This window comes from Antedon mediterranea, chromosome 8 (genome assembly GCF_964355755.1).
Source record: "Antedon mediterranea chromosome 8, ecAntMedi1.1, whole genome shotgun sequence".
In the NCBI taxonomy this organism is placed as follows: Eukaryota; Metazoa; Echinodermata; class Crinoidea; order Comatulida; family Antedonidae; genus Antedon; species Antedon mediterranea.
The window spans coordinates 16769866-16784493 of NC_092677.1; the positions used below are offsets into that span (position 1 = coordinate 16769866).

Here is a 14628-nt window from a genome sequence, read left to right on the forward strand (position 1 = left end):
CAAATATCCCAACTGTGCAAAGTTCATGAGATAAAATCGAATGATTTTGTGTAGAATATTATTATTAGTCTGGTCCTTCTTCAGGAGTGACGCCAAAGGTTGTTTGAGTGACGTAAGATGTTTGATGTTCTCGCCTGTGTCTCAGCAGGTTATTATAAAGTGTTGATGGTGGACATCTGTCTTCATGTTTTGATTTTGTTTTAAATGCTGGTGAACTTCATTATAATTATGTATATTACATAATGCGTATGTAGAGTACTAGTATAGCGTATAACATCTGCTTAATGTTCTGATATTCGTGTTCCAAACATTTCATCCTGTTTCACCATACACATGATCACAATCTGCACACTCTATCTGCTAAACACAACCACAGCAGACGCTTTCCTGTTCGATACTGCAGTATAACAATGTGGTCTGAAAGCTCATGTAATGTCATAGACCTTCTGTCCGATATTTCTTTCACCAACGAGAGAATGATTTGACCTTTCTTGAAGTTCAAATCTTTCAATATAGGTTGTCCAAGAATGGTTGATTGGTGTACATACCCTCATATAGGTGGATGTGATGCTGTACTTGATTGTAATGATTATTAGGACAATCAATCATTTTATTTCCCGCTCTTCTTTTTTTTACATTAGCTTAAATACACATCATCTACTACATCATCAGCGTAGCGTTTGCACCAAATAGGCATTTTGTTATAGATAAATGTGCTGAACTTCCGTTGGCATATTTGGTAATAGTACAATAAGCACTGATCAATACAAAAAGTTCCATGAAATCGCCTTATAATATAGACGACTCTATGTCGAACGACTTTAATTTGTGTTCTCTTAATGATGCTAAATTGAGCAATGTAAACACAATCCATCTATAAATCCACATTGTAATCATGCATTTTAACTTAATTAACGTATTCTTCTTTCTTCACGTTTATTTTTTAGTTGTACCTATAATTATTATAATTACATTACAAAAGTACTATTGTCTTATACATTTAATTTGTGCTATTCTTTGTGTTTCTATTTTTACCATTATGAACATAAACAAGGCCAACAGCCATTAAGTCGCGTGCTACAATGCATAGTGATACCGGACCGACAGACAAACAGACCGACAGACAGACAGACCGACAGACAGACGGACCGACCGACATAGTGAACTATACTGACCGAAATTACTGAACATGTTTAAAAATGTTGAAATGTTTAAAAACATTTATATTTTTTTAATTTACACGTGCGTAGCCTGTCACTTTTGACGTGCTCGTATAACGTAATTGAAAAGTAAGTCAAGAAAACAGAAATCGGGTAAAAAGAGTGCGCAATAACATTTAACGCGCAGTGCGCGCGCAAAAATCTGCGCACTCATGGCAATTTTGTAAACGCTTAAAATTGCCTGAAACGTACTCTTATTTCATCGAAAATAAATTTTGAAAATTTTAAGCGCGCGTACGCATGCGTTACATGCTCTACGCACGTAATTGTATTGCCATATGATGATTTATGCCCTGAAATTTATGAGTACCAAATTTTATTTAATTGTGATTCATGGTTGTTAAGATATGATTACAAACGTGATTTCGTTAAATCGTGCGTAGACCGCGTAATTTTTTATTGCGCACCGTGAAAACATAACCACATCGATTCCTGGCCATAAGGAATATTCTGTGAAAAATTGACTTAGCTAGATTAAACTGATATCAAGATAAGGTCATAAAGCGATAAAACGCATAGTGATACCGGACCGACAGACAGACAGACAGACCGACAGACAGACCGACAGACCGACAGACAGACAGACAGACAGACAGACAGACAGACCGACCGACCGACATAGTGAACTATAGAGTCGCTTCCACGCGACTAAAAATATATCTCATTCAATTACATATCTTTACATTGTTGAAATATGTGTCACACCATTCAACCCATTTACCATATCATTGATAATATACATAATGTGTTATCAACAGAAGATAAAGTAAGGTTGCATGAACTGTAAACCTTACTTTACTTGTGTATATTTGATATATTGATAGGATTGATGACTAAAATTATGATATATATATTACTGAGAGGGATCTTCAGACACGCTCATTTCTGTCTACCAGGCGGAGATCCAGTGGCTGGTCCGGTACCAAAAGCGTTCTTGATGCAATCTTAATTTCTTTGTCAATTTCCAACCAGAAATTTCTTATAATCTACAAAAAGAGGAAATAGACATAAAAGTATATTGGTTACAATTTCATCAATATATTTTCATTCAAAGTAGAAGTAGATATATACAAAAAAAGATAAGTAAAAGTATGCCCAAAATAGCGCGATCTCGACGTATCTAGTCTAAAATGAATAAATAGATGTTATAAATTGTCTGTAGATATTAACCTACTGACAAAGATATATCGTACAGCTAGACTATTTCTAGACAACCTGCGATAGTCAGTTAGACTCTATCTAGTGACAGCTGCAGAATCGGGTGATCGATAGAAGATTTACCATTACTAATAATGTGTGTATCTCTTGTTCAGCAAGCCGGCGACCTAATAATAAAAAAAGAAATAATTATCAGAACATATCCAATGGGGATTGTCACTTCTCTTATATCATCCACTTGAGGGGTAGGTGGATTTTCCGTACACCCCAAAACAGGTCGACGTTTTGTAAAATTAATAGCAAAATTACTTACCAATACAACTTCTAACACCAACACCAAATGGTAACATCAAGAAATTGTTTAAACTTTCGCCTTTCACTCGATGAAGCCATCGTTCAGGTTTGAAGCTCAACGGGTCGTCAAAGTATTCTGGATTACGTGTTATTGAGTACGTATCAAGGAGAACAAGTGTCTATAATCAAATAATAATTCATGTCAAATTTGTATTCCATATCATTTTGCTACAAGATATGGTTTAAAATTGTGCATTTCAATTGATAGTATTTAACCGTAAATTCAGAAATGATTTACAATGATTCAATAATGGTTTTCCATTTTATCCAGTTGATCAACCATTTTAGACACCCCTCCCGACGTTTTCGTAAATAACACACGTACCCCAGCTGGTATCCTGTACCCATTAATGTTTTTATCCTTTTGAATACGCCTTGATAGGCCTAGTCCTACTATTATTGGAAATAATCTGTAAATAAAAAATTAACAAGACAACATAAAAGACATTTGTTTGTATTATTTACTTTTGGTAAATATATAAAAAAAAATACATACAAAACTTAAGAGATGTATAGTGTCGTATGCAAGCTTTTAATTAATGTTTTATTCACATTCATATTATCTCATATTACATAAAATCGTATTATTTAACTTGTAAATGTCGTTACAGTTCATAAGTAACATTTTTACATATATGAATTCTGTATTACCTTTTTTCATTAATTTTCTTATATTTTGTTATACACTTGACAGGATCATCCTTATCATCTATCCCGTTTTAAAATAGTTCACACATTTTCATTTGTTTGTTTTTATTTTACAACCCGGATTATACAATATATTTATATACATGATAAAAAAATTTTAATTACAGTTGTTGATCAGTCACCTAAACCAAAATTCAATATTGTTTTCCTTGCCATTTAACAAAATTTTTCACTTTGTTTTATTATACCCGTTGTAGTAATTTTTTTTTTAAGGATGAAACTGAAACTTGATCTATTAGTGGTAGTTAAGATACAACGCACCAACTGGGACAATATCAGGTACATTCATTTGTGAATTCTCCTTTTTTTTTTTTTTTTACTGTTTTTCTCTTGGCAGATATGAATATCTTTTTGTAAAAAAATACGATAACAGTTGGTGACTTCAATAAAAAAAACATTGACGAGAAAGACGAATAAATGATAACCTGTGTGTTTCTTGCATGACGGCTTTTAGATAGCTCATCTGGTTGTAGCGATCTTTTGTTGGTGTGATGCCTTCTGGAATAACTCGTGTTACTTCTTCGTATAAACGTTCCTGGCAATCTGGATTCTTTGCGAGGCAGTATAGCATCCATAACATAGAGTTCGATGTCTGTAATGAAACCTTTCAATAATGAATCTTTAATTTAGTTTAGTTTTGACCTACAATCATGATGATTATACTCTACTTGTTTAAGATTTACAAGATATACTTTTACCACTCACTGTGTCTACTGCCGCCGCTAGCATTTCGGTCATATTTCCGTAAATTTCTTCATCACTCAATTTTTCCTGTGCGACAAGGTAGGCCAAGTAACTGCCATCGTCAAACTGTTTTTTGTCACTTTCAGTAACATTTTTGGCTAGCTCGTTTAGTTTCATATTGATTAGGTCACACGCTATAATAAATAATATGCTACTGTGTGTAAGATGTTAAATATAGGTCTTCAATGCTTGTCTACCTCTATAGATTTTTTTAATCGCAACTCTGAATTAGTGATTTATAATATCTCCATGCGATTAATTGACAAATTAAAAGGTTATACTACTTACAGACTCTGAAGAGCAAATCCCATGATTCTTTATGTAGATTGTAGGATTTAGTTTTCAACATCTTTTCAATATAATAAGGTTTAAACATGAGATCAGCGGTGCTCACCAATACGTTTTGAAAAGCGTTTACAAACTCATCAATGTCATCATGAATCTTCGGTGAATTATTGTCCAAAATTCCAAGACGTTTGTCGAAGAAAACTGTACAAGCAGCTAAAAGTAAGTATTGGTACACATATATTCTATGTTTAAAATAAAAGCACACGACAAAAACATCTATACTTTATATATATATATATATAAACATTTGCGATTTAATACTTTGTTAAAACTGTCACTGTCATAATCAACTGAAATAGTAAAGTAAATGTAACGATACATGCACTACAACATTTTTATTTGTTGTAATTATTAGTTAACGTTTAGAAACAACTGTCAATAAGAAAGTGTATTTGTATATAAAGTATGTGTTTAAACAGTCACAGTCAGTTAGGAAATGTGCGCTTCAAATGGCGACAAAAAATGGTTTTAAGTTTATCCTCCAAGGGTCAATACATTTACCTATTTGTGTTATACCAACCAAACTGGGAGATTGAGAGATTGGAATGTTCCATTCAGTGCCAAGCAATACGTTTGTATAAACGTATATTATTAAATCGGCTTATCTTCAAAATTATGATGCTGTACTCGAGCAGTTTAACCAATGTTCAGCTATTAAAAACAATTATCGTAGTAGAGGATAGGTAAAAGTATATCCTCGTATTATTGTTTGCGGGTATTTTTCAGCATCGACATCCATTAAACAGTGTATACCACGATCGGAAAGCACCGCTATTTGGGGCAAATTGTGGAACCTCAATTCGTTTTAATCGTCAATAACTAATTTATCTAACTCAACTTAATTAGTAAACAGGGTTAGATTATTTGGTTTACATCTGTGCCGAACGTATGAACTAACTATATAATTAAATCATCGAGTAAAACATTCAAGAACGCGCGATTTGCCGAATGTTGCACTTACGTAAATTTATATATAGATTTACAATTACATTCCAATTTCTCTAATTAACTACAACAGTAGTTTACACCATTATTTACTGTTTAGTTTGTTGGTCGTGGAAATGCATAACTATAATTAAATACGTAATTACATACTTGGAATTCAAAATAACGTACATTCAAATGACCATCTAAACAGCTCTTCTTCCAAATCCGGCACAATGTCCTTATTTGGACCGTCTTTCGGGCGTAAAGTTTTTAGTCTCTTCAGTACATCCGTCGATACACCATGCATGCCATTTAGGAAGAGTGATATTTCCTCCGGTCGAAGTAAACGTCTACTCATAGCAGATCGACTTTTCTGCCATCGTTCACCATACCTAGAATAAAGAACATACATGCAAATCAACTGATAATATCGATAAAAAATCAACTACTAAACGTGACAAGAATGGCTAGTAATTAGGCCAATTGCCTCAGAGTCAATCAAATCCACCTCACCTCTCATGCCATATCAGATCATCATACTCCTACATCTTAACGGGACATGTATAGCTAAGTAAATGTTTGTGACATTATGAGACGCGCGCGATAGGAGCCACAGACGTTTGATCAAGTCCTTTTATTCACTAATTTGCCCTGTCCATGGTTTATCCAGGTATTGTAAATGAGTGATGTAATTCCCCTATTTAAGTGAACACTGTGGGGTATACCAGGAACTTTCCAGGCGTGAAATGTGCATTGTTTGTTTTTGTTACCTAAAGGTGGACAATGCGTTGGTTATATTATGATTGGAAATATTTAAAATCAGGCTTTGGACTACAAATTAAAAATGCGATAACTTTTTAAAGAAAATAAGGCCAAAGTGGGGTTACGACTTCAAGAAGAATGTTAAGCGTGGTTTTCACTAGCGACGCAACACAAGGACGTAACGCAACGCAAGTGAATTGACCAATCACAAGCGATGGCTTATTCACTTGTGATTGCTAACTGTCTATAACTTCGCTTGTCATTGGTTAAAACGCTTGCGTTGCGTTTACGTCCTTGCGTTACGTTCTAGTGGGAACCAAGCTTTAAAGACACAAGGTGGTCTACAGTTTATACCTAAATATTACAGTACGGTATGCAATACTTACTCCAGCAATATACCAAGTGGTTTATTGTTCTCTTTTCTATATTCTATCCAAGGAATTGGTTGAAGTCTCTCGGGATATTTATCTTCAGATCTGCAGAATGTTTCTATAAGTTTAGGATCGCTTAACACAACCATATCGAATATGAACATGCTGTTTCTGTACATTTTCCCATACTTCTTTGAGTTTTCAGTAAGCATTTTATGGCTTTTTGATACATCTCCCAACAAAATCTGCGCTGTTGATATCATTTTGTTGACGATCAACGGCGCTCCTTGTATGCCTACACCGGGTAGGTCATCTATAGACTTAAGGTTGTTATCGTTAACAAGCGAAGTCGGCTTAGAAGGTGTTGTTGTATACGCGGCATAACGCAATGCGATCAAGTTAACAAATGACGTTGAAATGCGTCTACGGCAAGTGGCTATAACTCTTGCCATTGTCTCACAATTAAATCACACTTGTTGGTTGGAATTCAGGAATGTTGCTATCAAAAACACGTAAAACATATGTTTTCCTCGCCAACATAGCCTACTGGGTCGTCATTCATTCGAAAGCAAATTTATTTCTTTTCTTAATCTAATCCCTGGTTGTAACTAACGATTATGTATTATTATGGTTCTGTACGCTACGCTAAATAACCGACCTTACGTCACAATACCAGATTGACTGTTAGGTATTACAGTTTTAAATACAGTGCATGCACAATTTTAGTACAATAAAAGAAGAATAGATTTATTAGAATTTTGCTATGTCATAAAATCGGTACACTGCGTTGCTGACAATATTATAATTCAGCCGATTATTCTTCTGACTTTTCATCTGGTAATTTCTGCTGTGAAGTTTCTCAAAATTGTTCTGTCAGATGCTATGTTCTTTATTTTCTGTAGGTCCGTTGCAGTTTTAGCGGGAGTTTTAGTTATTTTTACTACTGTTGTAGTTGTATCTTATAGTATATTTGTGTCTAAACCTACTTTGGAAATGATACTCAGATCTACAAAACTTGTTCTAAGTATAGTACTTTCATCGCTTTTGATATATACTTATCACCGTAATACATGGAATGTTGATATGATTTAAGTAAACATTCACGATAGAATCTTAGGCTATATCATAAACATAAGGACGAAACCTTGACCTTATAAAGTACATTTCAAAATGTGAAAAACACATGGTTCTGAATGTTTCTTTCAACATGTTTTATAGTTGTATTATAACACATATTATTATTATAATTATATATTATATTTTCCATACTGGAAAGTAAATTTTGCCTTTTTAACGTGATAAAAACGATAAATCGAGTTCGTTTCTTTCTCTCCTATCTCCTTTTTTCTCATTCTCAGTACATACTCTTTTTATAATAAAGAGCTAATAGTGTAAAACATCACTAAATCGTCTATTTCATATTGCTGATAATAATACATATTCTATTTTTACATTATTATATATTATGTTTCAATTCATTAGTTTTTCTGTGTTGTAAAATAACTATAACCTAAATCATCAGTAAATTCGAGTCGAGTTTTTAAAATAGGCCGCTGTTACCTACCTTTTTGACCGTGATTCTGGTCACAAGTATTATCGAATAGTGACTTAAAACTGGAGGTCAAAGAGTGGCAACCGTACGATTGAGTAATAGGCTAAAATTAATTACTGACTGTTCATACAAATGTACATAATAATAGGAACACTTTATGATTGAATATTGATATTGATCTTTAGACAGCGTTATTCCTTTCGACCAGACGCAGGTTGAGTGGCTGGTCCGGAACTAAAATTGTCCTTGATACAGGTTTAATATCCTTGTCAATTTGCAACTGGAAATTTCTTATAATCTACAAAAAAAAATGCGTACATAGTAGGAGATGTATATTAATTAGGGTGGTGATACACCAAGACCTGTATATTTATTTCTCCTAAAACTATCACAGATATGATTAGCGTATTGTATAAAGTGGAAGAAAGAGTGAAAATAGGAAAATAAGACTGAAAAGCTCTAAAGTAAGTATTTAAAGATGTATTATCCCCCAAAAACATGAACAAAAATGAAGAATAATTAAATCAGACTTTGAATATAGTATTTTGTAGTTTTAATAAAGTTAATCACATTCGTAGAAAAAAAACCCTAAAAAATAAAGTTTTCACTTATAACATTACAATATAAATGGTTAAATTCTACCAAAAATCCATTGGCTGGCAGCCAATTTGACTATTTTTTGCTTTAAATTACAGTTTTATCAGGTAAATAATTTGTTTTGGATCTAATTTTTGGTCAAAGTGGATAAGTATTGTGACATTAAAATGGCATATTCAACAGAAAAATGTTTAATAATTATTTTTTAGGGGGACAATACATCTTTAATATCTAAGGAACAATAAACTAACTTATCCAGTAAAATAAAAACAATTTTACCATTGGTAACAATGTGTGCATCTCTTGTTCAGCCAGCCGACGACCTACAGTATAAAAATAGAAATTGGTTCAATGAAAATCTGAACAGTGGTAATGTTGCGCATAATAACAAAAATATAACATAGTCACTTTCGTGATATATCCTAACTTTCTATGACTAAGCTTTAATACAGAATGTAGTTAAAATGCTGGAGACGATGATGTCACATGGAGTGTGAGGATAAAGTACCAAGAATTGGGTGAAAATGTCGAAAATGGATAAATATTTTTGATAAACTTCTATGGTTTTACAGTTTTGCAGCAATTTAACTCTAATAAAGAGCTGGTAAGACTTCGTGATATTTTCCTCCATTCTCATCGGCTCTAAATCATACCAATTTACTATTAAATCGTTTAAAAATGAATTAATTTGTTACAATGTGTAAGCTGTGAAATATACAGCTTACCAATACAACTTCGAACACCCACACCAAATGGTAGCATCAAGAAACTGTTTAATCGTTCGCCTTTCACACGATCAAGCCATCGTTCAGGTTTGAAGTTTAACGGATCTTCAAAGTATTCAGGATTACGAGACACAGAGTACGTGTCCAGAATAACGGATATCTGAAGAATCAATTAATTGTTTTGAATATATTTATCAGTATCATATAAAACAAGGTTATACTGATATTGCAATCAAAACTAGTCTACAGCAGAGATTTTGACCAGCAATCCAAGTGTGAAAGTTACGTTGTCGTTCTGTTTTGGTTTAGGTCATTTCGAGTAACCAATGCACTTACCCCAGCTGGTATCATGTATCCATTAATTTCAATATCTCTTTTAACATGTCTTGATACTCCTGCTACTATAGGAAATAGCCTATAAAGTATAAAAAGTCATAACAATTATGTTTCTTGTAACATTGTTATTTAATATTACAAAGATTTTTAAATTTTAAATCAAAAACTCCCTCAGTTAGTGCGTAAAACTCTACTTATGTATATCTTTCATCTTTAAAGTTAAAGATGTATTGTCCCCAAAACATGAAAAAAAGATAAAATATAAAAAGACAAATAAACAGGTTAAACTCAACCAAAAAAGCCATTGGCTTTCAGTCAATTCGAATCTTTTTGTAAATTACAGATTTTTCAGGTAAAGATATTTTGTTAATCTAACTTCTACATAAGTAAACGTTTACAACACTGATTATAAGTTGTACTGTTTCTATCCTTCATATGTACTAAAATAACTTATTCATATGTACGAAAAATCACAATAATGTTTTTTCACATTTGTTAACTTAAGGAAAAAGATATTTAGGCGTACTTGTTACATTGCTCTGTTAATAGGGTTTTCATATTATTGGTAGAAAAAAATTAGGTATTTGAAGTTTATGTGTATGGCTAGAAGCATGATTACTTATACAAAAGAACAGGACTACCTATCTATTGTACCCTAAACGGCATATTGCTTTAAAAAATGTTATCTGAAATACATTGGAGGAAAAGACAACTACATTATTAACCTCTGTGTTTCCTGCATGACAGCTTTTAGATAGCTCATCTGGTTGTAGTGATCTTTTGTTGGTGTGATGCCTTCTGGGATAACTCGTGTCACTTCTTCGTATAAACGTTCCTGGCATTGTGGATTCTTTGCAAGGCAGTACAGAATCCATAAAGTGGAGTTGGAAGTCTGTAATTAAACATGCGTCTTCATGTAACCGTTACTTACATTTCGAGACGCCATAAAAGAAAAGTTTAATCTGCGTACGTTTAGAATTTTACGCTTACAGTAACTCACCGTGTCTACTGCTGCCGCTAGCAGTTCTGTCATATTTCCGTAGATTTCTTCGTCACTCAGTTTATCCTGTGCAACAAGGTAAGCAAGAAAACTTCCATCGTCAACTTGTTCTTTGTCACTTTTAGCAACCTTCTCGGCTAGATCGTTTAATTTCATATCGATTAGGTCACGTGCTTTAAAAAATAATAAATTGCATTTCACTCTGCTTATATTTTTCAGTCAAAATAAGGTTTCAGTAGAGATAGGTGGCCTATTGGTTAGCTTGATATACAATACTTACACACTCTGAAGAGTAAATCCCAGGATTGTTTATGTAGTGTATACATTTTAGTTTTCAACGCTTTTTGAATATGATAAGGTTTAAACAGAAGATCAGCAGATGCAGTCAATACATTTTGAAAAGCGTACACAAACTCGTCAATGTCCTCATGAATCTTTGGTGAATTCTTATCCAAAATACCAAGACGTTTGTCAAAGAAAACTGTACAAGCAGCTAAAAATAATATACCGAATAATGAATAAACAATGCAGAAAATTAAAATAAAGAGGTAATTAGTCCTAATATTACATAAGTAAATTGCTTAAAATATTACTTTTATTATTTTGAAAGCATGGACAAAGTGTCAAGCTATTTTAAAATAATTTGTTGACTCTTAATCCTAGTATTTGCCACATACTTTTAGTTAATTCAATCTAGTTAAAAAGTTTACATGACGAAAAAAACACTTATAAAGTAGGTTTGTTGTTTTTAAAAATATATATTCTACAATCACTTTCGTCCGTGTTATTGATATTTTGGTGTTGTCAGGGAAAGATCAAGGATAGCCAAATACAATGATTTAGAAAATAAGAATAATACCCGTGGATCCGATATAGTTGGCATGCATTGGTGAGGACTAAAAGTTAAATGTGACCGATTTATTTAACGTACATTCAAATGACCACCTAAACAGCTCTTCTTCCAGATCCATTACAATGTCCTTATTCGGACCTTCTTTCGTGCGTAAAGTGTTTAGCCTCTTCAGTACATCCGTTGATACACCATGCATTGGATTTAGAAAGAGAGATATTTCCTGCGGTCGAAGTAGACGTCTACTCATAGTAGAGCGACTTTTGTGCCATCGTTCACCATCCCTTAAACAAATTACACATGTTTTAATAATAATTATTTAGGCCGGGGTCATTGTATGTCGGATATATTGTTTGTTTACCGTATTATCACGTTATGCAAACATGGTTAACAACATTACATAATATATCCTTCTGATATGATAAAAGCTCTAAAAACGACGTTGAGGTGATTTGACTATTTTTGTTAATGTGTGAATATATTAGTCATAGAATCGAAACTCGACACACTAATTCAAAAAATATCTATCTCAAGTTCTACATTGTGCTTGCACAGTATACCATTATTATGGTATATATTAAAATACTTACTCCAGCAATATACCAAGTGGTTTGTTGTTTTCTTTTCTATATTCTATCCAAGGAACGAATGGAAGTCTCTCGGGATATTTATCTTCAGATCTACAAAACTTTTCTATAAATTTGGGATCGCTTAACACGACCATGTCGAATACAAAAGTGCTGTTTCTGTACATCTTCCCGTACTTCTTGACATTTTCAACATTCATTTCATGGGCTTTCGAAATATCTCCCCGTAATACCTGCGCTGTTGCTATGATTTTGTTGACGATCAAAGGCGCTCCTCGTATGCCTACTCCGGGTAGGTCATTTATTGACTTAAGGTTATCGTCAACCTGAAGAGTTGGCTTAGACGCTGTAGACGCGGCATATCGAAAAGTGTACTTAAATACTGGATTCGAAATGCTTCTACGAAAGCTGCCTAAAATTGCTGCCATTGTAAATCGTACTAGAACTACTGTATAATGCATTATGCAGGTGACAAAACACACAATATATATTTAGTCATAATGTCAACAATGCGAAGGAATATCTAAAAGTTTAAAGTTCAGTGAATACATTGTAAACAATGCATGTTTATCTAATAAAATCCATCATATATAACTACTGTATATGAAACATGGTTCGTCACAAGTTGGTAAACATTGTACATGCTTGTATTATGAAAAACACTTAAACATGTTGTTGTTGCGGTAAGGATCAGAATTAAAAGTACATCTACAGTACCATCCAGAAAACATGTACCATATCCAAGGCTCTTACTTTTAACCTCTAGAAACAAGTTTATAAATGATTCATTATTACAAAATAATAATTATGAGTTTTGATTACATTTTTTTAATTTTTTTTTTACATTAATTAAATTGTGTACACCAGTTTATTTGCGAATTTTCAGAAAAAGCAGTTCTAGATAGGTAGAAGAGAAATAGGAATATTGTTTTGTATTATGTCATTCATTCTCTTTTCAATCACAATGCAGAGAAATTAAATACTATAAGGAGAATAAAACAAAGGTAAAAAAAATGTAAAACAATTTAGAAAAAAATCGGGACAATTTTTGTATAGGTAATTATACTTATCATATTGGAGAGTTAAATTTCTTTAACCTGTTGGATGGTGAATTAGGAATGTAAACACATCCATACAAATCGACTTGATATATCGTTGATTCGCGAGTTCTTTAAATTTTTTGTTCTTCCTGTTCTCTTCTTTTTCTCGTTCTCAGTACATAATTTCTGTATAATGAACATCTTTGTATAATCGATCTGTGTTTTCTATGACTCATATACTATAGATATTCCTTTGTTACATTTTTATACACATTATTGTTTCAATTAATTGATGATGCCATAATCTTCTTCGATCGTGTGGTGATGGTGGTATAACTCTAAGTCTTATCGGATAGTGACTGGAGGTCCAGTGTATACTATAGCATTAAAAATGACAATCGTACAATTGATTAATAGGAGTATATTAATTACTGACATTGCTTTTTACACTTGTTACTTTCTCTCTACCAGACGCAGATCAAGTGGCTGGTCAGGAACCAAAATTGACCGTGACACCGGTTCAATATTCTTGTCAATTTTTAAACGGAAGTTTCGTATAATCTAAAAAAAGTGACAATCATCATTAGTGGTGAAACGTTTCGCAGAGAGAAATGAACTACCCTAAAGGTATTATTTTATGTTTTTGCAATAAATAAAAGAAATTGGAAGTAACAAAAACACAAATTCAATTCTAGAAAATGATAAGGTTTACCATTGGTAATAATGTGTGCATTTCTTGCTCAGCCAGTCGACGGCCTAAAATACAAAAATAATTATTATTGAATGAAACGATAGGCTATATAACCATAACTTTTACAATAGAGACATCAAATACGAGAGGTAAACATTTAAATCATTATGGTGATAACATGGATACATTTGTTAGCCTTTCTTTTTCATAAACAACCTGTAGCGCCATTAAAAAACATTTATTTTATGAAATTCGATATGCTTCACTGATTCAATATCCAATAAGTATAATCATCTAAGTGGTGGTACACTTCAACAATAAATTTAAGTTTCGTGTTTATGGTGTTGAAAATTAGACACATATATAGTACTTACCAATACAACTTCGAACACCAACACCAAATGGTAGCATCAAGAAACTGTTTAATCGTTCGCCTTTCACGCGATCAAGCCATCGTTCAGGTTTGAAGCTCAACGGATCATCAAAGTATTCTTCATTATGACTTATCGAGTACGTATCGAGAAAAACGGTTTTCTAAAATATATTATTAAGATGGAAGATCATTTTAAATTATTTAGTAATCAGGTCATACAGGTCACCCTCCACTTGAAGTTTACTTTTGGGACCCATGTTTGAATGGTCTATTGCTAGGGTTGGT

The 14628-nt window shown here is 32.9% G+C and overlaps 2 protein-coding genes across 2 annotated transcripts; both read right to left on the reverse strand.

The window, feature by feature from the left end:
• Positions 1–2089: 2089 nt before the first annotated feature.
• Positions 2090–7044, reverse strand: LOC140057661 (1,25-dihydroxyvitamin D(3) 24-hydroxylase, mitochondrial-like). The gene is made up of 9 exons (XM_072103381.1): positions 6608–7044; positions 5649–5851; positions 4473–4685; positions 4146–4318; positions 3866–4032; positions 3058–3142; positions 2692–2851; positions 2502–2545; positions 2090–2206 (listed from the first exon to the last, which is right to left on the reverse strand). Exons 1-9 carry the CDS (start codon positions 7042–7044, stop codon positions 2090–2092), a joined length of 1599 nt encoding a protein of 532 aa, XP_071959482.1.
• A 149-nt stretch (positions 7045–7193) lies between these two features.
• Positions 7194–12962, reverse strand: LOC140056570 (1,25-dihydroxyvitamin D(3) 24-hydroxylase, mitochondrial-like). The gene is made up of 9 exons (XM_072101986.1): positions 12243–12962; positions 11734–11936; positions 11083–11295; positions 10803–10975; positions 10528–10694; positions 9803–9881; positions 9467–9626; positions 9021–9064; positions 7194–8442 (listed from the first exon to the last, which is right to left on the reverse strand). Exons 1-9 carry the CDS (start codon positions 12698–12700, stop codon positions 8326–8328), a joined length of 1614 nt encoding a protein of 537 aa, XP_071958087.1. The 5' UTR covers positions 12701–12962; the 3' UTR covers positions 7194–8325.
• Positions 12963–14628: the final 1666 nt, after the last annotated feature.

Excerpts from the sequence above, each read along its gene's own strand:
- LOC140057661 (XM_072103381.1), bottom strand. The coding sequence starts at position 7,044 with ATGGCAAGAGTTATAGCCACTTGCCGTAGACGCATTTCAACGTCATTT. Across the intron at positions 4,319-4,472 it reads GGATTTGCTCTTCAGAGTCT|CGTGTGACCTAATCAATATG; the intron begins GTAAGTAGTATA and ends TATTTATTATAG. Across the intron at positions 2,852-3,057 it reads GGTACAGGATACCAGCTGGG|ACACTTGTTCTCCTTGATAC; the intron begins GTACGTGTGTTA and ends ATTTGATTATAG.
- LOC140056570 (XM_072101986.1), bottom strand. The coding sequence starts at position 12,700 with ATGCATTATACAGTAGTTCTAGTACGATTTACAATGGCAGCAATTTTA. Across the intron at positions 10,695-10,802 it reads TAGCGGCAGCAGTAGACACG|ACTTCCAACTCCACTTTATG; the intron begins GTGAGTTACTGT and ends GTTTAATTACAG. Across the intron at positions 9,882-10,527 it reads GTCATGCAGGAAACACAGAG|GCTATTTCCTATAGTAGCAG; the intron begins GTTAATAATGTA and ends TATACTTTATAG.